Source organism: Chlorocebus sabaeus, chromosome 14, assembly GCF_047675955.1.
Source record: "Chlorocebus sabaeus isolate Y175 chromosome 14, mChlSab1.0.hap1, whole genome shotgun sequence".
NCBI classification, from domain to species: domain Eukaryota; kingdom Metazoa; phylum Chordata; class Mammalia; order Primates; family Cercopithecidae; genus Chlorocebus; species Chlorocebus sabaeus.
Genome location: NC_132917.1, coordinates 31,831,612 through 31,858,192, shown reverse-complemented (window position 1 = coordinate 31,858,192; position 26,581 = coordinate 31,831,612). Strand labels below are relative to the sequence as shown.

The 26,581-nt window shown below is 40.5% G+C and overlaps 1 protein-coding gene across 4 annotated transcripts in view; it reads right to left on the bottom strand.

The window, feature by feature from the left end:
• SPAST (spastin) overlaps nt 1–26,581 on the bottom strand; it is a 90,009-nt gene that overhangs the window by 21,515 nt on the left and 41,913 nt on the right. For all 4 annotated transcript variants that reach the window (XM_007971017.3, XM_007971018.3, XM_038006759.2 and 1 more), the window contains 5 exons: nt 20,005–20,192; nt 19,019–19,152; nt 18,649–18,742; nt 6,943–7,017; nt 5,167–5,238 (listed from right to left, as the gene is read on the bottom strand). In XM_007971017.3, the coding sequence (XP_007969208.1) occupies nt 5,167–5,238; nt 6,943–7,017; nt 18,649–18,742; nt 19,019–19,152; nt 20,005–20,192 (563 nt within the window). The remainder of the gene's footprint in view (nt 1–5,166; nt 5,239–6,942; nt 7,018–18,648; nt 18,743–19,018; nt 19,153–20,004; nt 20,193–26,581) is intronic.

Below are 26,581 nucleotides of genomic sequence, written 5' to 3'. Positions count from 1 at the left end.
CTGTGTGGAAAAACACTGTAAACTGGCTAGAACTATGTGAATGTTCTTTTTCTTTTTTAATAATAGATAAGCAGATTAATTAACAGATTGAACATATAAGAAAATGTAAAAACTAAATCTATTTGTGTAAAAAAGCAAACTACAACTACATGCAACAATCCGGATAAATCTCATAATTCTGATGAAAGAAGCCAAATACACACACACACAAAATCCTACATCATTAGATTTATATAAAGCTCAAAGGCATGTTAGCTTTGTCTATGATGTTAGCAGTCTAGTGGTTTTGAGAGGAGTAGATAAAGATGGTGGAGTGCCTAGAGGGATTTCAGGGCCACAGGTAACAATTTATTTCTTGACTTGGGTGGTGATTTTGAAAGTATATTTGCTTTGTGGTAATCCACTGAGCTGTATACTTATGCTATAAATACTTTTCTACACATAAGTTATTCGATAAACAAGGTTAAACAACAATACATGTTAAGATACATATGTAACTGACTTTTTGTGGAAAATAATCTAGATATTTTAATAACACAAATGTCCATGACTATGATGCAGTTCCTCCCAAAAGCTTTCTCAGGATATATCATGAGACTGAACAGCTATATAACATTAGACAATGCTTTTTTTTTTTTTTTTGAGACGGAGTTTCACTCTTGTTTCCCAGGCTGGAATCAAATGGCGCAATCTCGGCTCACTGCAACCTCCGCCTACTGGGTTCAAGCGATTCTCCTGCCTCAACCTCCCGAGTAGCTGGGATTACAGGCATGTGCCACAATGCCTGGCTCATCTTTTGTATTTTTAGTAGAGATAGGGTTTCTCCATGTTGATAAGGCTGGTCTCAAACTCCTGACCTCAGGTGACCCGCCCACCTCAGCCTCCCAAAGTGCTGCGATTACAGGTATGAGCCACTGCGCCCGGCACAAAGCTTCCTTTTTAAGTCTTCAAAGTCAGGTCACATCTGAGGTAAAATATTCAGTTCTTATCTAGGCATACTGACAAACTGGCATGAGATCACAGAAAGACAACTAAAATAATGACTATTCTGGGGGCTGCGGGGAAGCGGATATAACATTAAGTTCCTATATATTTGAAAGGCTGTCTCATAAAAAAAAAACTAGAGTTTTGTTAAATCAAGTATGTAAAAATTAGAAAAAGCAGATTTCAGTTAGACATAAGGAAAAAATTGTATTAGCCAGAACTGCCAAAATGATAGACTAGACATTTCAATTTTCTTTTTCTTTACTTTTTTTATTTTTTTGAGATGGGATCTCACTCTGTCACCCAGGCTGGAGTGCAGTGGCATGATCTTTCGGCTCATAGCAAACTCTACCTCCCAGGCTCAAGAAATCCTCCCACTTCAGTCTCCCAAGTAGGTGGGACCACAGGTACACACCACCACGCCTGACTAATTTCTTGTATTTCTGGTAGAGACAGGGTTTCGCCGTGTTGCCCAGCCTGGTCTTGAACTCCTGAGCTCAAGTGATCCACCCGCCTTGGCCTCCCAAAGTGCTGGGATTACAGGCATGAGCCACTACACCCAGCCTCAACTTTCTTAAAAGTAAACTTGCTTCAAGATATTCAGGCAGTATCAGAATTGGGGGTTAAGGTCATGAATGCTATGTTGTTTCCAGAAACATGAAGATGAAACAGAGTACTCTTGAAACAAGTATGGATAAAAGAGAATGGTTGCCGTAGGCCGGGTGTGGTGGCTCATGCCTATAATCCAGCACTTTGAGAGGTACATGCAGGCAGATCACGAGGTCGGGAGATCGAGACCATCCTGGCTGACGTGGTGAAACCCCATCTCTACTAAAATACAAAAATTAGCCGGGTGTGGTGGCTGTAGTCCCAGTTACTCGGCAGGCTAAGGCAGAGGAATTGCTTAAACCCAGGAGGCAGAGGCTGCAGTAAGCCAAGATCACGCCACTGCACTCCAGCCTGGCGACGAGCAAGACTCCATCTCAAAAAAAAAAAAAAAAAAAGGAGAGAATGGTTGCTGTAATATTTTTAACGAAAGACCACACTCACTGGAGCTCAAATCCTAGTTTCCCACTTCCTGGTTATGAGATCTTGGGCAGATCACTGAACTTCTCTGTAATTCCCTACTTAATAAAATAGAGGTATGAGAATAGTATCTATACCTCATATGATTATTCCACAAATATTTATTTGTACCTACTCACTGCCAACTGAAAATGGAAGTGAAGAACACGTGGTGATAATCTCTGCCTGCATGGAGACCATCTTCTAGTGGAGGTGACAGTGATATCAGATACAATTAAAATAACCCTATCAATGAATATGAATTTCAACTCCAATGAGTATGACAAATGAGGTGCAAGTGGTGCTAGGAGAATAATAAGGGGGAATAGTTTCGAGGGTCAGGGAAGGTTGTAACATTTCCGCTGGTATCTGAAGAATAAGTACAAATTAACCAGGAGATAGTGTTCCTGAGAAAGGAAACTCCATGAAGAGGAATCCCACGACAGGAAAAAGCATAACAATATTTGAAGAACTGTCTAAAGAAGAGGGAGTCTTAGCAAACAGACTTCAAAAACTATGGGTCTAACACCAAGGCTATCTCTATCATAGTGATGGAGGGAGGCTACTTTAGTCCAATGCCATAACAACTATGGTCAACATGTCAAGTTTGCCTTTAACTCACAGCTCATTATACAACCTTACAAATAAGTTTCCCATACATGTCTATAGTTACAGGGAGAGAGCATGCTGTTCATAGCAGCTAGACAATTCTGATCTCATGTCTGTTCCGAAGACTTAGATCTGCTCTTGGTGTGCTGATAAAATCAAGTTGCTTTCTCTGCAAAACTATAGATAGCAAAGTTATCCTTTGAGACTCTCATGGAAAGAGGCTATCTGGATATCATGTAGTGATGACCTCTGGATCTTTTTTTTTTTTTGAGATAGAGTCCCACTCAGTTGCCCAGGCTGGAGTGCCGTGGTGCTATCTCGGCTCACTGCAACCTCCGGCTCACTAAACTTCTGGGTTCAAGTGATTCTCGTGTCTCAGCCTCCCGAATAGCTGGGATTATAGGCGCGTGCCACAAAGCCTGGCTAATTTTTGTATTTTTAGTAGAGATGGGGTTTCGCGATGTTGGCTGGGCTGGTTTTGAACTCCTGACCTCAGGTATCTGTCCACCTCGGCCTCCCAAAGTGCTGGTATTACAGGCGTGAGCCACTGTGCCTGGCCTCACCTCTGGATTTTGGTGCAACAAATGCCAACACTTCAAACTTTTACAGGTAACATGTTCTTTCATCAGAGATTCACATTTCAGTTTAAGTATTTTTGCCAAAACACTTCCAACCATAAAAGTTCGTTTTGTTTTGTTTTTGAGACGTGGTCTTGCTCTGACGCCCAGGTTGGAATGCATTGGCATGATCATGGCTCACTGCAGCCTCAACTTCCTCGACTCAAGTGATCCTCCCACCTCAGCCTCCTGAGTCACTGGGACCACAGGTATTCACTAGCATGTCCAGCTAAATTTTTTATTTTTTTGTAGAGATGGGGGTCTCACTATGTTGCCCAGGGTGGTATCGAACTCCTGGCCTCAAGCAATCCTCCTGCCTCAGTCTCCCAAAGTACTGGGATTACAGGAGTGAGCCACCATGCCCCCCTTGTTTTGTTTCTTTGAGACAGGGTCTCATACTGTCACTCAGGCTGGAGTGCAGAGGCATGATCACAGTTCACTGCAGCCTCAAACTCTCAGGCTCAAGAGATCCTCTCACCTCAGCTTCCCGAGTAGCGGGACTACAGGTGCATGCCACCACGCCTGGCTAAACTTTTTATTTTTTGTAGAGATGGGGTTTCACCATGTTGCCCAAGCTGTTCTCAAACTTCTGGGCTCAGGTGATCTTCCTGCCTTGGCCTCCCAAAATGCTAGGATTATAGGCATGGGCCATTGTGCCCGGCCAATCATAAAGGTTTTGATAAAGGCAAACAGAGACTAAGGTATCAATGGGAGGAGGAGGGGGCAACCAAGAGAAAGGGAGAGATGGAGAAAGACAAAGCAGTGTAAGGTTTGACAGAAACTACTTCATAGTTTTGCAGTGCACCAGTTATATTTACATACTAGTTCTGCACACCAAATTACTCTCTTTAAGCACTGTAATTATGCTTGCCCTACCCCAAAACTAGACTGAGCACTTGTTTGAATAATATTATAGGGTCAGCGGAGGGTGAATGGAAAGAGAAAACTAAATTACAAACAATCAAAACAAAACAGGGAAAATCTACTGGGCAGGTGTGGTGGCTCACATGTGTAATTCCAGCACTTTGGGAGTCCAAGGCAGGAGGATTGCTTAAGCCCAGGAATTCGAAAGTAGCCTGGCAACATAGCGAGACCCTGTCTCTATTAAAAAAAAAAAGTTAAAAAATTAAAACAGGGAAAATCTTGTGTCATATTTTAGATCAGAATCAGAAGGCCAGAAATACTCAGTTTATGCCATCAGATCTGTGTTCACATCTGGTGGCTCCTTGAGATAAAATCCACTTTACTTGAAGCTTAAGTGGAAAGTGACAGTATTTGTTAATGGGTTGAACTGTGTTCTCCAAAAACGTGTTGAAGTCCTATCCCTAGTACCTATGAATGTGACCTTATTTGGACATAGAATTGCTGCTGATGACAAACTTAAACTGAGATCATTAGGGTGGGCCCTAATCCATAGAGGAAATTTGGATACAGAGACAGATACAGGGAGAATGCCTCATGAAGATAAAGACAGAGATGAGAGGGATGCATCTACAAGCCAAGGAATGCAAAAGATTGCCAGAAAGCCACCAGAAGCTAGGAGGGAGGCACGCAACATACTCTCCCTCACAGCCCTCAGGAGGAAGCAACCCTGCCAACATTTTGACTGATCTTGGACTTCTACCTTCCACAACTGTGAGACAATAAATGGCTGATGTTTAAGCCAGCCAGTTTACGGTATTTTATTACAAGGCCCCAGTAAACTAATACAGTATTTGACAACACAAATGTACATAACTTTCTACTCTGAAGATTGATATTCATCATATGTAAATAACAGATACAAAACTCCTAAAAAAATATTTTCATGAAATATTATTACCATCTATAGTTAACAGTAACATTTAGACAGTAACTTAAAATATGACAATATTGGAAACAGAGCACTCACATATTTTGAAGTTAAACTTGCAGCACTTATATTAAAGAAGGTTGCATTCGATTCTGCAGCTACTGCTTTAGCCTTTAAAAATCACAAGAGCAAATATGAAATTACTTCAATATATTACATTTAAAAGATAACCATATTTACTGATTTAAGTACTAGAAAAGATTCTCTAAAACTGTAAGCTATGAGGCCGGGTGCGGTAGCTCATGCCCGTAATCCCAGCACTTTGGGAGGCCGAGGCAGGCGCATCACTTGAGGCCAAGAGTTTGAGACCAGCCTGGCCAACATGGTGAAACCCCGTCTCTAATAAAAATACAAATATTAGTCAGGTGTGGTGGCACACGCCTGTAATCTCAGCTACTCGGGAGGCTGACATAGCAGAATTGCTTGAACCCAGGAGGGAGAGATGGTAGTGAGCCGAGATCACATCACTGCACTCCAGCTTGGGTGATACAGCAAGACTCTTGTCTAAAAAAAAATTAATAAAAAATAAAAACAAAACTGTAAGGTATAATCCCCAATACATAGCAATCAATGTGTTCCTTTCTCAGTAATATGGACAGGTTATAGGAAGAGCTGTGCTTCTTTCTATTCTCCTCCTGAGAGAGAAGGAGTAGAGAGAGATTTAAAAAAAAAAAAGAGACGGTGTTATTCTCCTCTCTTCTTAGATATACAAAGATAACTGCTTTGAGAAAGACAAACATCTAAGGAAAAGTTACTCTTTCCCTGTTTGTTTTTTCCATCCAGGAGCGCTAGGCAGAGGAAAGAGGTATCCAGAGCCTGACAAAAACTTCTGGCAAAAGAATACTTAAAAAAAAAAAAAAAAAGCTATAACATACTGATTATTTAAATAAAGTTGTTATGATAGTAGAAGCAAGTATCAGGGGTTAGAAAGAAACTCAATAGGCCGGGCATGGTGGCTCAAGCCTGTAATCCCAGCACTTTGGGAGGCCGAGACGGGTGGATCACGAGGTCAAGAGATCGAGACCATCCTGGCTAACACGGTGAAACCCCGTCTCTACTAAAAAAATACAAAAAACTAGCCGGGCGTGGTGGCAGGCGCCTGTAGTCCCAGCTAGGGAGGTTGAGGCAGGAGAATGGCGTGAACCCAGGAGGTGGAGCTTGCAGTGAGCCGAGATCCGGCCACTGCACTCCAGCCTGGGCGACAGAGCAAGACTCCGTCTCAAAAAAAAAAAAAAAAAAAGAAAGATACTCAATATAGTAAGGTAAGCTCTTCCAAAGTAAAAATTTTATTTAATTTACAAAAAATAATGACAATCACACTGTCAAATTTAACCAACCAAAAACACACTACTGAAGATAACATACATGGTTCTCCATCTACTTCTACATTGAAAAGTAGCTGAAAAACTTAAATGTGTATCAGCCAGAGGCAATGGCTCACCCCTGTAATCCCATCACTTTGGGAGGCCCAGGTGGGAGGACTGCTTGAGGCCAGGAGTTCAAGACCAGCCTGGCCAACATGGCGAAATCCCATCTCTGCCAAAAATACAAAACTTAGACAGGTGTGGTGGCGTGTGCCTGTAATCCCAGCTACTCAGGAGGCTGAGGCAGGAAAATCACTTGAACCCAGGAGGCGGAGGTTGCAGTGAGCTGAGATCACTCAAAAACAAAACAAAACAAACAAACAAACCCCAAAAGTGTATAATAGCAAAAAGCAAGTCATAAATAATAGGATCAGGGACAAGATAAAGTTTCTTTTTTTCATATTATCCCAAATATCTCAACAGAAAACTCAAATTTGAAGAGAACTCTTACCAGCATTGTCTTCCCATTCCCAGGTGGACCAAAGAGTAACAGTCCTCTGGCAGGAGCTCTAAGCCCTGTGAACAACTTAAAAAGACATACTTCAGTTTACAACTGTGATTCTAGAGACACTTTAGGTACTCTTTGTCATCTAAAAAGCATCCTTTTTTTCAGTAGCATCCTCCCAAACAGAGCTGCCCACAGCTTTAAAGGAAATACATAATCATAAATTAGTGTAATAATTAAAAACAGCTCGGTGTGGTGGCTCATACCTGTAATCCCAGCACTTTAGGGGGCCAAGATGGGAGGATTACATGAGCCCAAGAGTTCAAGACCAACCTGGGCGACATAGGGAAACTCTGCTTCTACAAAAAAAAAATTAGCTGAGTGTGCTGGATCGATTGCCTGTCCTCCCAGCTATTCAGGAGGCTGAGGTGGGAGGATCACTTGAGCTTGGGAGGCCAAGGGTGCATTGAGCTTTGATCACGTCACTGTACTCCAGCCTGGCTGACAAAGTGAGACCCTGTCTCAAAAAAATAAAACAAAATGAAATAAAACCAGTGGTAAAAATGAAAGCAGACTTTCATACTCCTCAGTGGTAAAAATGAAAGCAGACTGCTTAAACAAGAGAAATTGAACACAGGCATGTTTCTCTACTTAGAAATCCCCCCAAATAATACTAAATGAATAAAAAAGATATGAATCTTCCAAACAAAAACAGAAAAGGAGATTAACACAATGAATTCCCACAAAATGGAGAACTGATAAAGTGTGGTAAATTATTTAGCAGAGCTTAAAACCTAAATGCCTACTTGTGAAGGGATACCTAGATACAAGAAGCACGCTGACGTGAACAAAAATCCCGGGAAGGTTCAGGAACTGGATGTATCAGGCACCACAGCAAGCAGTAGTAAGGCAGGCAGTCAAAAACAGGAAATGGCTCACGCCTGTAATCCCAGCACTTTGGGAGGCCAAGATGGGCGGATCATGAGGTCAGGAGATCAAGACCATCCTGGCTAACAAGGTGAATGAAACCCTGTCTCTACTAAAAATACAAACAAATTAGCTGGGTGCGGTGGTGGGCACCTGTGGTTAAAGCTACTCGGGAGGCTAAGGCAGAAGAATGGCGTGAACCCGGGAGGCGGAGCTTGTATTGAGCCAAGATCGCGCCACTGCACTCCAGCCTGGGTGACAGAGCGAGACTCCGTCTCAAAAAAAAAAAAAAAAGGGAAGAAAACACAAACAGGAACTGACTGAAAGTTGGTATGAACAACTCCCCGCTAAAGGCAGTTAAGCAGGTACCAACCCCCACCAAAGCAGGAGGCAGGAGTTTCATTCCCTAAAGAAATAAGTCAGAGTCTCCAGACTCAGGGACACTAGGCATGGCAGGAGTCAAGGGTGGAGCCCCACACTGAAAACATCTCACCTACACTTACTAATAATAGCGAAGGTATATGTACTTTTAGGTTGAATCATATGAACTGGCTAATATCCAACTTCAAAAAAAAACTTCTGCTAGGCGCAGTGGCTCACGCCTGTAATCCCAGCACTTTGGGAGGCTGAGGTGGGTGGATCCCCTGAGATCAGGAGTTCAAGAACAGTCTGACCAACATGGAGAAATGCTGTCTCTATTAAAAATGCAGGCCGGGCGCGGTGGCTCAAGCCTGTAATCCCAGCACTTTGGGAGGCCGAGACGGGCGGATCACGAGGTCAGGAGATCGAGACCATCCTGGCTAACACGGTGAAACCCCGTCTCTACTAAAAAGTACAAAAAACTAGCTGGGCGAGGTGGCGGGCGCCTGTAGTCCCAGCTACTCCGGAGGCTGAGGCAGGAGAATGGCGGGAACCCGGGAGGCGGAGCTTGCGGTGAGCAGAGATCCGGCCACCGCACCCCAGCCTGGGTGACAGAGCCAGACTCTGTCTCAAAAAAAAAAATAATAATAATAATAAAAAATGCAAAATTAGCTGGGCGTGGTGGCACAGGCCTGTAATCCCAGCTACTCGAGAGGCTGAGGCTTGAGAATTGCTTGAACCCATGAGGCGGAGGTTTCAGTGAGCCGAGATCGTGCCATTGCACTCCAGCCTGGGCAACAAGAGTGAAACTCCATCTCAAAAAATTTTAAAAAATAAAATAAACTTTTTTTAGTGATTTTAGGTTTATAGAAAATTGAGCAGAAAGTACAGAGTTCCCATATAACCTCTCATTCCTTTCCAATTTCCCCTACTCTGAATATCTTGTATTAGTGTAGTACATTTGTTAGAACTAATGAAAAAATATTCATGTATTATTATTAAATGAAGTCCACAGTTTACATTAGGGGTCAGTCTTATGTTTTACATTCTATGGGTTTTGACAAAGGTATAATGACATGTATCCACCATTGGATTATCATAAAGAACAGTTTCACTGCCTTAAAAATCCACTGTGCTCCACCTATTCATCTCTCCCTGCCTTCCCTGGCAACCAATGATCTACTTATTGTTTCCATAGTTTTTCCTTTTCCAAAATATTATATAGTCAGAATCTTATAATTTAGCCTCTTCAGATTGGCTTCTTTCATTTAGCAATATGCATTTATGGTTCCTCCATATATTTCTGTGGCTTGATATATCATTTCTTTTTATTGCTGAATACTACTCCATTACATGATGTTCCACGGTCTCTTTATCCATTCACCTTCTTATGGATGCCTTGGCTGCTTCCAAGTTTTGGCAACTATGAATAATACTGCTAGAAATATTCATGTGCAGGTTTTTGATTGGATGTACATTTTAAACTTATTTGAGTAAATACTAAGGTGTAAGACTGCTGAACCATATGGTAAGAGTTTTGTAAGAAACCATCAAACTGTCTTTGGTTTTGTAAAAAACTGTCCAACTATCCTCCAAAATGGTTCTACCATTTTAGATTTCCATCAGCAATGAATTAAAATTTCTGCTGCTCCACATCCCTGCCAGAATTTGGTGTTGTCAGTGTTTTAGATTTTAGCCATTCTAATAGGGGTGGCACGGTGTCTTGTTTTAATGTGCAATTTCCCTAATGACATGATGTTGAGCAGATACTCATATGCTTGTCGTCATCTATCTTCCTTTGTGGGTGTCTGTTCAGATATTTTGCTCATTTATCAACTGGGTTGTATATTTTCTTATTGTTGAGTTTTAAAAGTTCTTTGAATATTTTGGATACTGGTCCTTCATCAGGTAATGAATTTTATAAAGTCTCCCACTCTGTTGTGTGTCTTTTCATTCTCCTAACAGCGTCTTACACAGAGCAGAAGTTTTAAATTTAAACAAAGTTCAACATACTGATTTTTTTTTCAAGGATCATGTTTTGGTATTGTACCTACAAAGTCACTGTCAAACCAAACATTTTTCTCAGATGTTATCCTAGATTTTTCTCCTATGTTATCCTCTAGAAGTTTCAGTTCGCAAGTTACCTTTAAGTCTATGATCCATTTCAGTTTATTTTTGTGAAAGTTGTCAGGTCTGTGTCTAGATTAACTTTTTTGCATGTGGATGTCCAGTTGTCCTATACCATTTGTTGAAAAGGCTATCTTTTCTCCACTGAACTGTCTTTGTTCCTTTGCCAAAGATCAGTTGACTTTATCTGTGTGGGTTGATTTCTAGGCTCTCTGTCCAGTTCTACTGATCTATTTGTCTATTCTTTTGCCAATGACATGCTGTCTTGATTAATGTAGCTTTACAGTAAGTCTTGAAATTGGGTAGTTTCAGTCCTCTGACTTTTTTCTTCTTCAATACTGTGTTGGCTGTTCTAGGTCTTTTGCCTTTTCATATAAACTTTAGTTTGTCAGTATCCACAAAATAACTGGCTGGATTTTGATTGGGACTGCACTGAATCAATATATGAACTTGGGAAGAACTGACATTGCAATAATATTTAGTCTCCCTGTCCATTTACATGGAATATCTCTCAATTTACTTAGATCTTTGATTTCTTTTATGAGTGCTATAATTCTTCTCATATAGACCTTCTACAACAAACTTTGTTAGAATTACACGTATTTCATTTTATTAGTGTTAATATGAATGGTATTGTGTTTTAATTTCAAATTCCAGTTGTAGCCAGGCGCGGTGGCTCACGCCTGTAATCCCAGCACTTTGGGAGGCTGAGGTGGGTGGATCATGAGGTCAGGAGATCGAGACCATCCTGGCTAACACAGTGAAACCCCATCTCTACTAAAAAAATACAAAAAATTAGCCGGGCATGGTGGCGGACGCCTGTAGTCCCAGCTACTCGGGTGGCTGAGGCAGGAGAATGGTGCGAACCTGGGAGGCAGAGCTTGCGGTAAGCCGATATTGCGCCACTGCACTCTAGCCTGGGCAACAGAGCAACACTCCGTCTCAAAAAAAAAAAAAAATCCAGTTATTCACTGCTGGTATATAAAAAAGCAACTGACTTTGTATATTAATTTTGTATTCTATACCTTGTCATAATCACTTATTAGTTCTAGGAGCTCTTTTTGTTGGTTCTTTGGGATTTTCTACATATGCAAACACGTTATCTGCAAACAAAGATATTCATCCATTTTTAAAAATATATATATAGGCCAGGGGCGGTGGCTCAAGCCTGTAATCCCAGCCCTTTGGGAGGCCGAGACGGGCGGATCACGAGGTCAGGAATCGAGAGCATCCTGGCTAACACGGTGAAACCCCGCCTCTACTAAAAAAATACAAAAAACTAGCCGGGCGAGGTGGCGGGCGCCTGTAGTCCCAGCTACTCGGGAGGCTGAGGCAGGAGAATGGCATAAACCCGGGAGGCGGAGCTTGCAGTGAGCTGAGATACGGCCACTGCACTCCAGCCTGGGCGACAGAGCGAGACTCCGTCTCAAAAAAAAAAAAAAAAAAAAAAGATAGATAGATAGATAGATAGATAGATAGATAGACAGATAGATAGATAGATAGATGGGGTCTCACTACATTGCCCAGGCTGGTCTTGAACTCCTGGGCTCAAGCAATCTTCCCGCCTTGGCCTCTGAAAGTGCTGGGATTATATGTGTGAGCCACCAAGCCTATCCCTTAACTGTTTTTGACCTATAAAAACAGTAATTTCAGGCTGGGTGTGGTGGCTCATACCTGTAATCCCAGCACTTTGGGAGGCCAAGGCAGGTGGATCACCTGAGGTCAGGAGTTCGAGATCAGACTGGTCAACATGGCAAAACCCTGTCTCTACTAAAATTACAAAAATTAGCCAGGTATGGTGGCGCATGCCTACAATCCCAGCTACTTGGGAGGCTGAGGCATGAGAATTGCTTGAACCTGGGAGACAGAGAAGTTTCAGTGAGTCAAGATCATGCCAAGGTACTCCAGCCTGGGCAACAGAGTGGGGCTCTGTCTCAAAATGAAACAAAAAACAAAACAAAACCTAGTAATTTCACATGGCTCAACCTAAGAGAAAACAAAGTCCTCTCCTCCCACCCATTTTCTGGGACACCAATAGTCAAGCTTGTATTCTCCAAACAAGAGACCAGAAAATTCTTTTCTAGAGAAGCGAAATAACCCCAGAAAAAAAGGACTGACAGCTACAGCCATTTGGAGAAACCTAAATAAACAGTAGGCTTGAGGCCGGGCGCGGTGGCTCAAGCCTGTAATCCCAGCACTTTGGGAGGCCGAGATGGGCGGATCACGAGGTCAGGAGATCGAGACCATCCTGGCTAACACGGTGAAACCCCATCTCTACTAAAAAGTACAAAAAACTAGCCGGGCGAGGTGGCGGGCGCCTGTAGTCCCAGCTACTCGGGAGGCTGAGGCAGGAGAACGGCGTAAACCCGGGAGGCGGAGCTTGCAGTGAGCTGAGATCCGGCCACTGCACCCCAGCCTGGGCGACAGAGCAAGACTCCGTCTCAAAAAAATAAAATAAAATAAAAATAAAAATAAAAAAATAAACAGTAGGCTTGCTGCTTGATCATCCTGTCATTAATGGGTTCTCACTATCAACAATTTACTTACAGCACAGAGTCCTAATCAACTTTTTTATTGTTCCACGTAATATAAGTGGACAACCAGAATAACCAGACATTTGAGAGAAGCTTCCAATATGAAAGAGCTTAAGGAAAACAAAAGAGGAGGAATCTGGAAGAAACAGATAATAAAGTAAACAAAAGAAAACTTCACAAAAGCTCTCAGAGACAGAAAAGAAGACATCGCATCTATTAAATAAGAATACGGCTGGGCACGGTGGCTCATGCCTGTAATCCCAGCACTTTGGGAGGCCAAAGTGGGTGGATCACCTGAGGTCAGGAGTTTGAAACCAGCCTGGCCAACATGGTGAAACTCCGTCTCTACTAAAAATACAAAAATTAGCCGGGCATGGTGGTGGTGGGCACCTGTAATCCCAGTTGCTTGGGAGGCTGAGGCAGGAGAATCACTCGAACCTAGGAGGCGAAGGGTGCAGTGAGCGGAGATCGCACCACTGCATTCCAGCCTGGGTGAGAAGAGTGAGACTTCTTCTCCCCTGTCCCCCACAAAAAAGGAAAGAAATGTACAAGAGGGAAAAAGATAATATAAAGAAAATGCATCAAGCACATCATTATAAAATGTCAGAAGAGAAGAATAAAGAGAAAATCCAAAAAGCTTTGGGAAATAGAAATAAGAAGTCCAATGCTATCCTGATTCCTGATCTTCTGTCTCTAATACAAAGCAACACCAGAAGCTAGAAGACAATAGATAATGCCTTCAAAATACTCAGGAAAAATAGTTTCCAACTCAAATCTTGACATCCAGTCAAATTATTAATAAAAGAAGACAGCAGAACAAAGATATTTTCAAAACTACAGCATCTCAAAAAATTCCCTCACACAAACCTTTTCTCAGTTACTGAAAGATATAGCCATCAAAATGAGAAAATAAATCATGAATGTGGAAAATATGGAATTTAAAAGACAGGAGATACATAAGAAAGAAAGAGGAAAAAAAGGAAAAGGAAATCATGACAGTAGTGAAGACAGATTAGAGAACAACCACTTTGAAAGAGGCATGGAAAGCATTTGGTCTTGAATGAAAAGAAGGAAAAAGTATTCTGGGGAAAAAAAAAAAAAGACCTGAGTTAACAGGTTTTTAGATTGGTTTGGCCATGTGGAAATTAGACTGAAATGGAAAAGAATTATCAATCAATAAGATGAAAATGAAGCAAATGAAAAAATAACACAATTATTTAGGGGGGAAAAAGGCTGTACAAGTACACTACTTGGTTTGGTAATGAATAATATTTAAAAGCACTAAATATTCACTGTACTCTAGCCTGGGAGAGAAAAGTGGGAGGACAGGAGTAGAAGGTGTGTGGTATGATGGAACTAAGGGTTCATTCACTATGATATACAAGTTAGTAGATTAGAAAAGGAAACAAAAATTAAGAAATGGCTTTATAAGATTATTTAAAGAGGTAAATTCTAACATTTTTGAAAGAAGAATGTTTAAGCTTGTATATGAAAGATAACATCATATTTAGAAATTCATGGAAATTTTTGTAATCTCAGCTACTTGGGAGGCTGAGACAGGAGGATCACTTAAGTCTAGGAGTTTGAGGCCAGCCTGGAGAACACAGTGAGACTCTGTCTCAATTAAAAAAAAAAAAAAAAAGAAATAAATAAATTCATGGAAATTTTAGTAGACAGAGGAGAGCTTTTTAAAACTAGAGAACAATCACATTCTTCTATAAATCTCAAAGAATCACATTTAAGCAAGAGAACAAAATAAGAAATATAAAAAGCTCAAAATGATAGACAAGCTGCACAGGATATGGAAAAGATCTATGAAGTAAGGACAGAAGAATATATGCTTTCTTTGTTGTTGTTGTTGTTTTTTTTTTTTTTTTTTTTTTGAGGCGGAGTCTTGCTCTGTCGCCCAGGCTGGAGTGCAGTGGCACTATCTCGGCTCACTGCAAGCTCCACCTCCTGGGTTCACGCCATTCTCCTGCCTCAGCCTCCCGAGTAGCTGGGACTACAGGCGCCTGCCACCACGCCCGGCTAATTTTTTTTGTATTTTTAGTAGAGATGGGGTTTCACCGTGTTAGCCAGGATGGTCTCGATCTCCTGACCTCGTGATGCACCCATCTCGGCCTCCCAAAGTGCTGGGATTACAGGCTTGAGCCACCGCGCCCGGCCTTATATGCTTTCTTTGTAAAATATTTGAGAAAAGTATTTAGACAGATTACTGTGATATACTTAAAAATGCAGTCTTGCTTTTGGGTGAGAGGGCATGCTCTATTTTCTGCTATACAGTTTGAGGTTTTTTTCAAAGATTAGTATTTACAACTTTTAAAAAATCATGTTTAATGTTAAAATATAATTTAAAACATGGTCCTATGTGATTGAAGGAAGATGGAGAAGTTTTTCAATATCCCCTCCAGGGCTATGGCTTCATGAATGAGCAAGATTTAAAGCACTTGTTTTAAGTAATTCTGAGAGCAATCTATCTCAAGTGAGTATCTTTAGTATTATCTCCTTAAAACCAGTTTTAGATGACGAATTATGATTCTGTGTTTCTACAATGAAATAAAAATTCCAGTAGACTCAAGAATGCCTGCCACTCACCTTCTTGATGTAACCTAACAATGTCTCTATTGTGGTCTATGCAAGCTTCCTACTATGGGGAATTAGGAACAAAGCTGATTTTTTGCACAATGGAGGCGTGTTATGGGATAAGTCTTACCCATTCATAGGCTTAACATGATTCATTTTGTGAGTCTATTGTGAAAAGCTGAGCTAGGACAATAATATTCCCTTTCTTGGAAATCTGAACTAGAAGGAAAAAAGTTCCATTTGGCAGGTGTGGTGATGTATAGACAAGTTTGTACCAGGATATAAACCTTGAGACCTGGCTCTACCACAGGTCTTGCTCTTCCTTAGGTCTCAATTTACTAAGTTTACTAAGGTTTCTGCCCCTCCTGAGGTCAGGTTATTCAACTTTATTTGAAATAACCTGCAACTGGCATTTTTATATTATAGCTTCTTAATTGCACATTATGTCACTACCATGAAAATATGCCTAAATTCAAATTCACATGTTACTTACTATTTTAGATATGTTCCCTATAGGCCTGGGTAAAGCAAAAGCTGAATGACTTCTTGCATAGCCTAAATATTTCCTTGGTATTACCTTCACAATTTTAGATATATTTTTCTACCCTTAAATACTAAAACCCCACATGTAAGAATTAGGTAGCAGCTATAGCACTAAAGAGGCAGTTCTAATCTTAGAAATGTATTTCTCAGGTCTACCACTTAACTAAAATCTTGAGCAAGTCATTTTAGCTCTTAGGACTAGTTTATTTATCAATGAATGGATCAGAAGACTGCTAAGATCCTTTTCAGGTCTATAATTACATAAATCCTCTTTGAGTGGGCTTTTTTTTTCCTCAATATTTAGTCTACAGCATTTACTAATCTTACATAACTCCAGCAAAATACTAGCTCAATATGTAAGCTACGTTTCCCAAAGTGTGACCTGAGGTGGTACATGATATAAACCCAGTTCACACAATGACAAATGCTTTCTATTTTAATAATTATCTAATTATTTTACTGGGTATTAGCAAAAATCTAACTAGCATATCAAACCACTGATTTTATGTATGCAGAATGAGTAATAAGTAAAACAGACTTGAAAAATATTCAGTAAGTTCTAGTACAGTTGGTACTCACAAGTAATAAACAGCATGAAGGCAGTATGTGAATGACTCAGACTATGGAAAAATTGAGACAGCCATAAAGCCTTTGCACATTCATTTAATAATGCACCCAGCACAATGTGCCACACAGCTTATTTCCACTAGATGTTATAGATAGGCCTGTAGATTTTAATGTTAATAGTGAAATAACAGTGACCCAGAAGTGAGTCTTCAGATTTATTTTTTTGCAATATTATTGGAACAGCACTAAATATACCATCTGTGAAATGGAAAAATTCAAAACAGTGCTAAGTATGGAAAGCCAAATATTTATCATCAACTGCAAGATTACCTATCTTCCTTAATGAGTCATAAAGTATGGGATGCAAGATTCGGTTCCTACCCATCATTTCATGACTCTATCTACTTTGATGACTTAATATCCTTAAAAGTAATTCTTTTAAAAATTGTTCTTCAGGCCAGGCGCAGTGGCTCCTGCCTATAATCCCAGCATTTTGGGAGGCCAAGGTGGGCGGATCACCTGAGGCCAGGAGTTTGAGAACAGCCTGGCCAACATGGTAAAACCCTGTCTCTACTAAAAATACAAAAATTAGTCAGGTGTAGTGGTGCACGCCTGTAGTCCCAGCTACTCGGGAGGATGAGGCATGAGAATCACTTGAACTCCAAAGGCAGAGGTTGCAGTGAGCCGAGATCACGCCACTACACTCCAGCCTGGGTAACGAGCAAAACTCCGTCTCGAAAAAAAAAGAATTATTCTACCTTAATTCCTCTTTCTCCAGTATAATTTCTCTCTTTTTAAAAATAATTTTTAAAAAGCTTTCCCATAAAGTACTTGTTTATTATCAGTCTCATGCTGGTATTTAGCCTTAGATGGAGTTTACCACATTCTTCGGGCTGTGTTCCCAAGCAATCCAATTGTGGGAAAATTCATTGTGTCAGGGGCCACTACCTGCCTGATTTTCTTCTCTTAATTTTATTTATTTTTATTTATTTATCTTTTAAAATTTTTATTTATTTATTTTTTGAGATAGAGTCTTGCTCTGTCTCCAGGCTGGAGTGCCGTGGCACAATCTCGGCTCACTGCAAGCTCTGCCTCCCGGGTTCGAGTGATTCTCCTGCCTCAGCCTCCCGAGTAGCTGGGGTTACAGGCACTAGCTGGGGTTACAGGCACACGCCACCAAGCCCAGCTAATTTTTGTAATTTTAGTAGAGACAGGGTTTCACCATATTGGCCAGGATGGTCTCGATCTCTTGACCTCATGATCCGCCCACCCCAGCCTCCTGAAGGGCTGGGATTACAGACATGAACCACTGCACCCAGCCTATTTTATTTTTGAGACGGCATCTTGCTCTATCTCCCAGGTTGGAGTGCAGTGGTGCCATCTCGGCTCACTGCAACCTCTGCCTCCTGGTTCAAACAATTCTCCTGCCTCAGCCTCCCCAGTAGTTGGGACTACAAGTGTGCGCCACCACGCTAGGCTGATTTTTATACCTTCTCTTAATTTTAAATCTCTCTCACCTTGATATCAAAATTTGGCCAGATGTAGTGGTGCACACTTGCGAGGCCGAAGTGGGTGGGTAACTTGATGTCAGGTGTGAAAGATCAGCCTGGCCAACATAGCAAAATCCCATCTCTACTAAAAATACAAAAATTAGCTGGGCATAGTGACACATGCCTGTAATCCCAGCTACTTGGGAGGCTGAGGCAGGAGAATCACTTGAATCCCAGGAGGCAGAGGTTGCAGTAAGCTAAGATCATGCCACTGTACTCCAGCCTGGACAACACAGTGAATGAGACTCCATCTCCAAAACAAAACAAAATTATACCATACTACCCACTTTCCCTAAAAATATAAAAGGATTGGAAATTAGGAACTCATATCCATTTTCCTATTCTGTAATAACTTCTCAACATCAATTGTTAATGTTTCGTCTTTTTTAAAACATTAAATCTACTGTTACCTTATATGAATGAATTATTCTAGTATAGCTCAAGTATTTCTTTACTACTACTGCTACTGTGGATTTGGTAACAGATGGTATTATAGAAAAATAATAATATAAAGTTCTTACCTCAGGCCTCAGAGAAGGAAGAATAACAATTTCTTGCAATGCTTGTTTTGCCAAGTCTTGACCAGCTATATCATCAAATTTAACGGCTGTTCCACTAAGAAACAAGACCTCAGTTAGTTTTACAATACAAACAGGACCCAGTTATTACAAGATGAAGCCTAAGCCCTATGACATATAGTTATTTTTATGTTAACTGTTAAACTACAGTTAAATCAGTAAAGCAATGGTTTCTACATTGATAATTGAAAACTATCATAAAAATTAAGTATGTAAACCAGACAAGGTATTTATTATCTATTTCACTCCTGACATGTTTTCTAAGTAAAATTAAAACATAAAAACTATAAAACATTTAGATGGCAAAACTTACTTGTCCACAATTTCATTCATTATAAGGTTAGCAAGGTTGCTGTCCACATTCCTAAAATTCTTCAAGTCTTTTTTCTTACGAGCAGCAGTTGTAGGGGTAGAAGGTTTATTTGTCCTATTTGTTTTTGGAGTGCCCTTAAAGGATACAAAATTTTAATGTGAAAATACAACATAACATTTACACTTTTCATAAATGACCTTAAAGTTCACAGAATTCAAGCTTTAAAAACAGGAGAAAGAGTATAAAAATCCAGAAATTGTATATTTACCTGAAGGTAAAACTCTATTCACCAGAGAACTATATTTGGCATTAAGTCAGTTATAGAGGATTTTATCCAGAGATTTAGTTTTTACAAAATAAAAACAAATTTTAACCCTTGTTAGAGTCATGACAAAACTCTAGGTATGTTACTGCTATAAAACATTTACAACTGAAATAATTTTAAAAATAAATTTAAAATGAAATATACAGCATTATATAAAACAGACTGGGTAAGCAAAACTTGGTATTAAATGTCTAATGAGGTCCAAAAAAAGTTTTAGAGCAAGTTGCTCTGTGGATTTTAAAAAATATTAACTTTGATTGGGTGCGGTGGCTCATGCCTGTAATCCCAGCACTTTGGGAGGCTGAGGTGGGTGGATCACCTGAGGTCGGGAGTTCGAGACCAGCCTGACCAACATGGAGCAACCCCGTCTCTACTAAAAATACAAAATTGGCCAGACGTGGTGGCGCATGCCTATAATTCCAGCTACTTGAGAGGCTGAGAATCGCCTGAACCTGGGAGGTAGAGGTTGCAATGAGCCGAGATCGCACCATTGCACTCCAGCCTGGGCAACAACAGTTTCAAAAAAAAAAAAAAAAAAAATTAACTTTATGGAAGCTTATCTATTCTCTAAAGTACTTATAATCAACTTAAGCAAGCATAGTATCTTAAAAATTTTTATATTTGCAAAAACACAGCAATTAAAGTTACTGTCCCAGAATACCTTATGAGTGGTAGGAGCAGGACCAGGTCCCTGTTTCACTCCAGAAACCATGGATAAACCACTGTAACTAGGTGCTCTATGATGGCCTGAAAGGCCTGCAGATCCAGTTTTCATAATTGTTTTTGAACGAGGCAGTGAATTACTAGTGTGTGTTAAGGGGTCTTTTCTTTTTGGAACAGCTCCACTTTCTGACAAGGAAAAAGTAAAACCATTGTGATTAGAAAATTGTAGCTGAACATAAAGACAAGCAAACACTTGTAAAACCAAGGTAATATTTTTTAAATTCAAAAATATTTCAAAATAAGATTTCAATGAGAACACGTACCAGGGTCTTCATAGGGGTGGTCACTAGGTAGATAGGAATATGGTTATTTAGTTTTTTTCTCCCTAATGTATATTCTAATTTTCTCTCTTTTTGAAACCTGTGGCCCGGGCTGGAGTGCAGTGGCATGATCACAGCTCACTGCGGCCTTAATCTTCCTGGGCTTAAGAGATCCATCCTCCCACCTCGAACTCCCAAGTACCTGGGACAACAGTTGTACACCACCAGACCGGGCTAATTAAAAAAATTTTTTTGTAGAAACAGGGTCTCACTATGTTGCCTAGGCTGGTCTCAAACTCCTGGGCTCAGGCACTCCTCCCACCTTAGCCTCCCAAAGTGCTGGGATTACAGGAGTGAGCCACTGTGCCTGTCCCTATTCTACTTTTCTTATTAAAAACAGTATTTGTGCCTGTAATCCCAGCTACTTGGGAGGCTTGAGGCAGGAGAATCACTTGAACCAGGGGCCAGAGGCTGCAGTGAGCCGAAATCATACCACTGCACTCCAGCCTGGCGACAGAGAAAGACTCTGCCTCAAAAAAAAAAAAAGAAAAAAAACCCAAAACACAAAGAAAACAAAAAACAGTATTTGTAAGAAGAAGAAACTACTTCATTCTGGGGAACAGGAAGATGATATAAAAAGGTTACAAAGCGCCAGGCATGGTGGCTCATGCCTGTAATCCCAGCACTTTGGGAGACCAAGGTGGGTGGATCACCTGAGGTCCATAATTCAAGACCAGGCTGGCCAACATGGTGAAACCCCGTCTCTACTAAACATACAAAAATTTAGCCAGACGTGGTAGCAGATGCCTGTAATCCCAGCTACTCAGGAGGCTGACGCAGGAGAATCACTTGAACTCGGAGGCAGAGGTTGCAGTAAGCCAAGATTGCATCACTGCACTCCAGCCTGGGTGACAGAGTGAAACTTCGTGTCAAAAAAAAAAAAAAAAAAAAAAAGTTATGAAGCAAATAAAGCTCTCAAGTAAGAAACAAAAGATAATAAAGGCATTAGGGATAGGATGTACAGAGGGAAAAAAGTAGCACTCGACTACTTTGATTCCAAACTATTATAACTATAAATACCATGAAAGTCTGTTCCCATCAAGAGGGTCTTAAAAAGTAATTAATTTTAGACCAGGTGTGGTGGGTCACGCCTGTAATCTCAGCAGTTTGGGAGGCTGAGGCGGGCAGCTCACCTGAGGTTAGGAGTTCAAGACCAGCCTGGCCAACATGGTGAAACCCCTCTTCACTAAAAATACAAAAATTAGCCGGGCATGGTGGCACATCCTGTAGTTCAGCTACCCAGCAGGCTGAGGCAGAAAAACTAGTTGCAGTGAGCCCTGATCGTACCACTAGCACACCAGCTGGGTGATTGAGAGGGATTCTGTCTCAAAAGAAAATAATAATAATAATCAATTTTAATTGAAAGAGCATAAAGATGTGCTTTTACATATGCCAAGTATTGTATGTGCTGTATATATGTAAATGAACATTTATAGAACATCTCTGATTAAGTTGAAAAGGTTATTTGTCCAGTGTTGCTCTACTATATATATTACACGTTTGTAAAAGTTTAAATCTCACCACTCCTAAATAATATTTTTATATACTACACAACAAACATCAGTGTTTATTTACAATGTTTACTGTGAAGACAAATGTTAAGTCAGTCAGCAAATTAGAGTGGCCAAAAAAAAGACAAAAGCCTCAATTTTACTTTTGTAATCAAATCTCTTAATACGGTTTAAGAAAACAAAGACTCTAAACTAGTATAGGAAATCAGCTTATTTATTTAGACAACCAGTTTACTTTTACTGCAAGTTAACTATTATAAAATCAGAAAGCATAAATAAAATTCAAGTTAAAAAAAAAAACCCACATTGGGCTGGGCATGGTGGCTCACGCCTATAATCTCAGAACTTTCAGAGGCCAAGGCGGACGGATCACGAGGTCAGGAGTTTGAGACAAGCCTGACCAACATGGTGAAACCCCGTCTCTACTAAAAATACAAAAATTAGCCAGGCGTGGTGGCATGCACCTGTAATCCCAGCTACTCAGGAGGCTGAGGCAGGAGAATCGCTTCAACCCAGGAGGCAGAGGTTGCAGTGAGCCAAGATCGCGCCACCGCACTCCAGCCTGGGCAACAGAGTGAGACTCTGTCTCAGAAAAAAAAACAAACAAAAAAAGCCACATTCAGGATACCTTAAAACGAGGTCCTAGAATAAATAAGACCTACTAGTTGATAGTGCAACAGGGTGACAATAGTCAATAATAACAAGGCCAGGAGTGGTGGCTCATGCCTGTAACCCTAGCGCTTTGGGAGGCCGAGGCAGGTGGATCACCTGAGGTCAGGAGTTGGAGACCACCCTGGCCAACATGGTGAAACCATGTATCCACTAAAAATACAAAAATCAGCCAGACATGGTGGTGCACACCTATAATCCCAGCTACTCAGGAGGCTGAGGCAGGAGAATCACTTGAACCTGGGAGGTGGAGGCTCCTTCAAAAAAAAAAAAAACTACTACTACTAATAATAACTTAATTATACATTTTAAAATAAATATATGTGTATATGTTAAAAATATATAGTTCTGAGATTTTATATATAGACATTTCCACAAGGAACAATTATGAGAATGACAGCAGACTCTAACAGAAGTAACAAATGTCTGTTGGAAATGAGGTATGTCCAAAATGTTGAGGGGAGAAAAGTAACCTGTCACATAAAAAATGAGGATATTTCAGACACTGGAAAGACTAAGAGTTTAACCACAGATATTCATTAAAAGAACTACTAATGGACGTCTTCTAGTTAAAAAGAAAATTAAACAGAGAAAGGAGTATATAGCTATAATAGAAAGTTAGAGAACAAAAAAAAAAGATCAGAAAACCTGTGGGGAAGAAAACTCAAAAAGGAAAAAATATCATTAATACATAACACTTGGCTTTGGGGTAAACAATATTTTGCTAAATCATAATGTTAGCTATGGTTTTTTGATATTACTAAAAATAATTATACGTACATAGTTATATATACGTATTTTGATAAAACTAAAAATAACTATATGTATATATAACTAAATAAGTATAGGTGCTGGGTGCAGTGGCTCATGCCTGTAATCCCAACAGTGTGGGAGGCTGAGGCGGGTGGATCACCTGAAGTTAGGAGTTCAACACCAGCAGGGCCAACATGGTGAAAACCCCATCTCTACTAAAAATACAAAAACAACCTGATCATGGTGGCACACGCCTGTAATTCCAGCTACTGGGGAGGCTAAGACAGGAAAATTGCTTTAACCCAGGAGGCAGAGGTTGCAGTGAGCTGAAATCGTGCCACTGCACTCCAGTCTGGGCAACAGAGCAACTCAGTCTCAAAAAACTAAATAAAAATTTATTGAGGTATAATCTGCAATGAATTACATCCATTTAAAGTATACCATCGACTGGGCATGGTGGCTCAGGCCTGTAATACCAGCACTGTGGGAGGCCAAGGCGGGTGGATTGAGGTCAGGAGATCGAGACAATCTCGGGCCAACATGGTGAAACTCCATCTCTACTAAGAGTACAAAAATTAGCTGGGTATGATGGCATGCACCTGTAATCCCAGCTACTCAGGAGGCTGAGGCAGGAGAATGGGTTGAACCCAGGAGACGGAGGTTTTGGTAAGCCAAGATCGCGCCACTGCACTCCACCCTAGGCAATAGAGCGAGACTCCGTCTCAAAAAAAAAAAAAAAAAAAAACAAGCTATACCAGCCAGGCATAGTGGCTCACACCTATAATCCCAGCACTTTGGGAGTCTGAGGCGGGAGAAATGCTTGAGCCCAGGAGTTTGAGACCAGACTGGCCAACATGGTGAAACCCCATCTCTACAAAAAATACAAAAATTAGCTGGGCGCGAGTAGTCCCAGCTAATTTCAGCTGTACTCCAGCCTGGGAGATACAGTGAGACCCTATCTCAAAAAATAAATATATAAATAAAGTATACAATTTGATGAGTTTGTAAAGATGTATATAACTGTGATATAGCCATTAAAATCAAAGCACAAAATGTTTCCATCATAGAAAGTAAGAGAAAAAATAGCAAAAAGAGTTAAAACGTTGTATATAAAACCAAACTAGAGGTGAAGGTTGCTACGTGAGAGTCATCAGTTTAGTAATTTCTACAGAGCTGGGTTCAAAGTCACTGAATCTTTCTTTTGCTATCTCTAGTCTGCTGTTGAGGCTGTCTTTAAATTTTTAATTTCAGTAACTAAACTTTTCAACTTTAGAATATTATTTTTATATCATCTGCTTAGATTTTCCGTTTGATAACTGATGCCATATTTTCTTTCAATTCTTTAAACATATTATAATAGCTGCTTTGAAGTCTTTGCTAAATCCAACATCTGGGCCCACTCATAGTTTCTACTGATCACTTTTTTTCTTGAGTAAGGGTTATACTTTTACTTTTTCTTTGCCTGTCTAGTAATTTTGAGTTGAAAATTGGACAATGTATAATAGATAACACATTGTAGTAATAAGCAGACTTTGGTATGACTATTTCCCAAGAGAGGTAAAAGAACTCATCCAAGTAAAACATCACACAATGTTCCAGAAGTGAGCGACACTAATAAACTATTAATAGGTCTGAGTGAGATCTAGTTGGACTCACTGTGTATTAAACACCAATGCTGTGTAAATTAGCTATAAAGCCAATATGCCCTTCCAACCAGAAAATAGAAAAGAACAGATTATGGGTTGAGTATCCCTTATCAGAAATGGTTGAGACCAGAACTGTTTATGGTTTTTAAATTTTTTTGGATTTTGCGATGTTTGCATTTTACCTACTGGTTCAGCATCCTTAACCCAAAAATCCAAAATGCAGAATACTCCAATGAGTATTTCCTTTAAGCATCACGTCAGTGCTCAAAAAGTTTTGGATTTTTGGCTAGGTGCAATGGCTCATGATTGTAATCCCAACATTTTGGGAGGCCAAGACGGGTGGATCACTTGAGGTCAGGAGTTTGAGACCAGCCTGACCAACATGGTGAAACCTCATCTCTACTAAAATACAAAAAATTACTTGGGTGTGGTGGCAGGTGCATGTAGTCCCAGCTACTCGGTAGGCTGAGGTGGGAGAATCACTCGAACCCACGGTGACGGGGTTGGGGGAGGGTGCGGAGACTGCTGTGAGCTGAGAATATGCCACTGCACTCTAGCCTGAGTGACAGAGGAAGACTTTGTCTCAAAAAAAAAAAAAAAAAAAAAGTTTTGAATTTTAGAGCATTTCGGATTTCAGGTTTCAAATTAGGGATATTCAACTTTGTACTAGGGATATGAAACAAGACAAAGTTCAATTTTTTGCAAACAAGTCCCAGGAAGAGAATGTTCTTTGGAGGGTGGGGTGGGGCATGCAGTGGGAAAACATGATGGGGTCTAGCATGTGAAATGAAGTAAAAGAGAATCAAGATAACAAGGAAAGGAAAGACAGACCAACACTTCAGGGCTGGAGAATTTTTGCTATTTATCCTAGTAGAACTATTGGGATTGCAAATACATATTTTAGAAACTTAACTATATATACGTGATGGATTCTTCCATTTCTTTGTTTTTTGCAGTAAGTGCCTTCTGAAAATGTCAGCCCTTCATAGCCATGCTAAAAGAAACAGGCAAAATACTTATATTGATACTTGAAACGGCATTTTAAATCAGACATAGAAAGGAATGGGAAGAGGAAAACTGCCACTGACTATACTGTAAGACCAAACCAACATGAGAAGTCCTTAGGGGAGACGTGAAGCCACAAGGGAAAGAGTTGATGAACAACTGTTTCTTCTGTCCATAGAAATCCTTTTACTCTATCTCTTCTCCATTAAAACCTTAGAAGTTTTGACGGGGCGCAGTGGCTCATTCCTGTAATCCCAGCACTTTGTGAGGCCGAGGCGGGCGGATCACAAGGTCAGGAGATCGAGACCATCCTGGCTAACACGGTGAAACCCCATCTCTACTAAAAATACAAACAAATTAGCCAGGCATGGTGGCGGGCACCTGTAGTCCCAGCTACTCGAGAGGCTGAGGCAAGAGAATGGCGTGAACCCGGGAGGCAGAGTTTGCAGTGAGCTGAGATCACGCCGCTGCACTACAGCCTGGGCGAATGAGTGAGACTCCATCTCAAAAACAACAAAACAAAACAAAACAAAACAAAAAAACCTTAGAAGTTTTGTATTACATATGAATAAAGAAGGCAGAGTTCCAAGAAGTAAGAATAGGAACAGCTG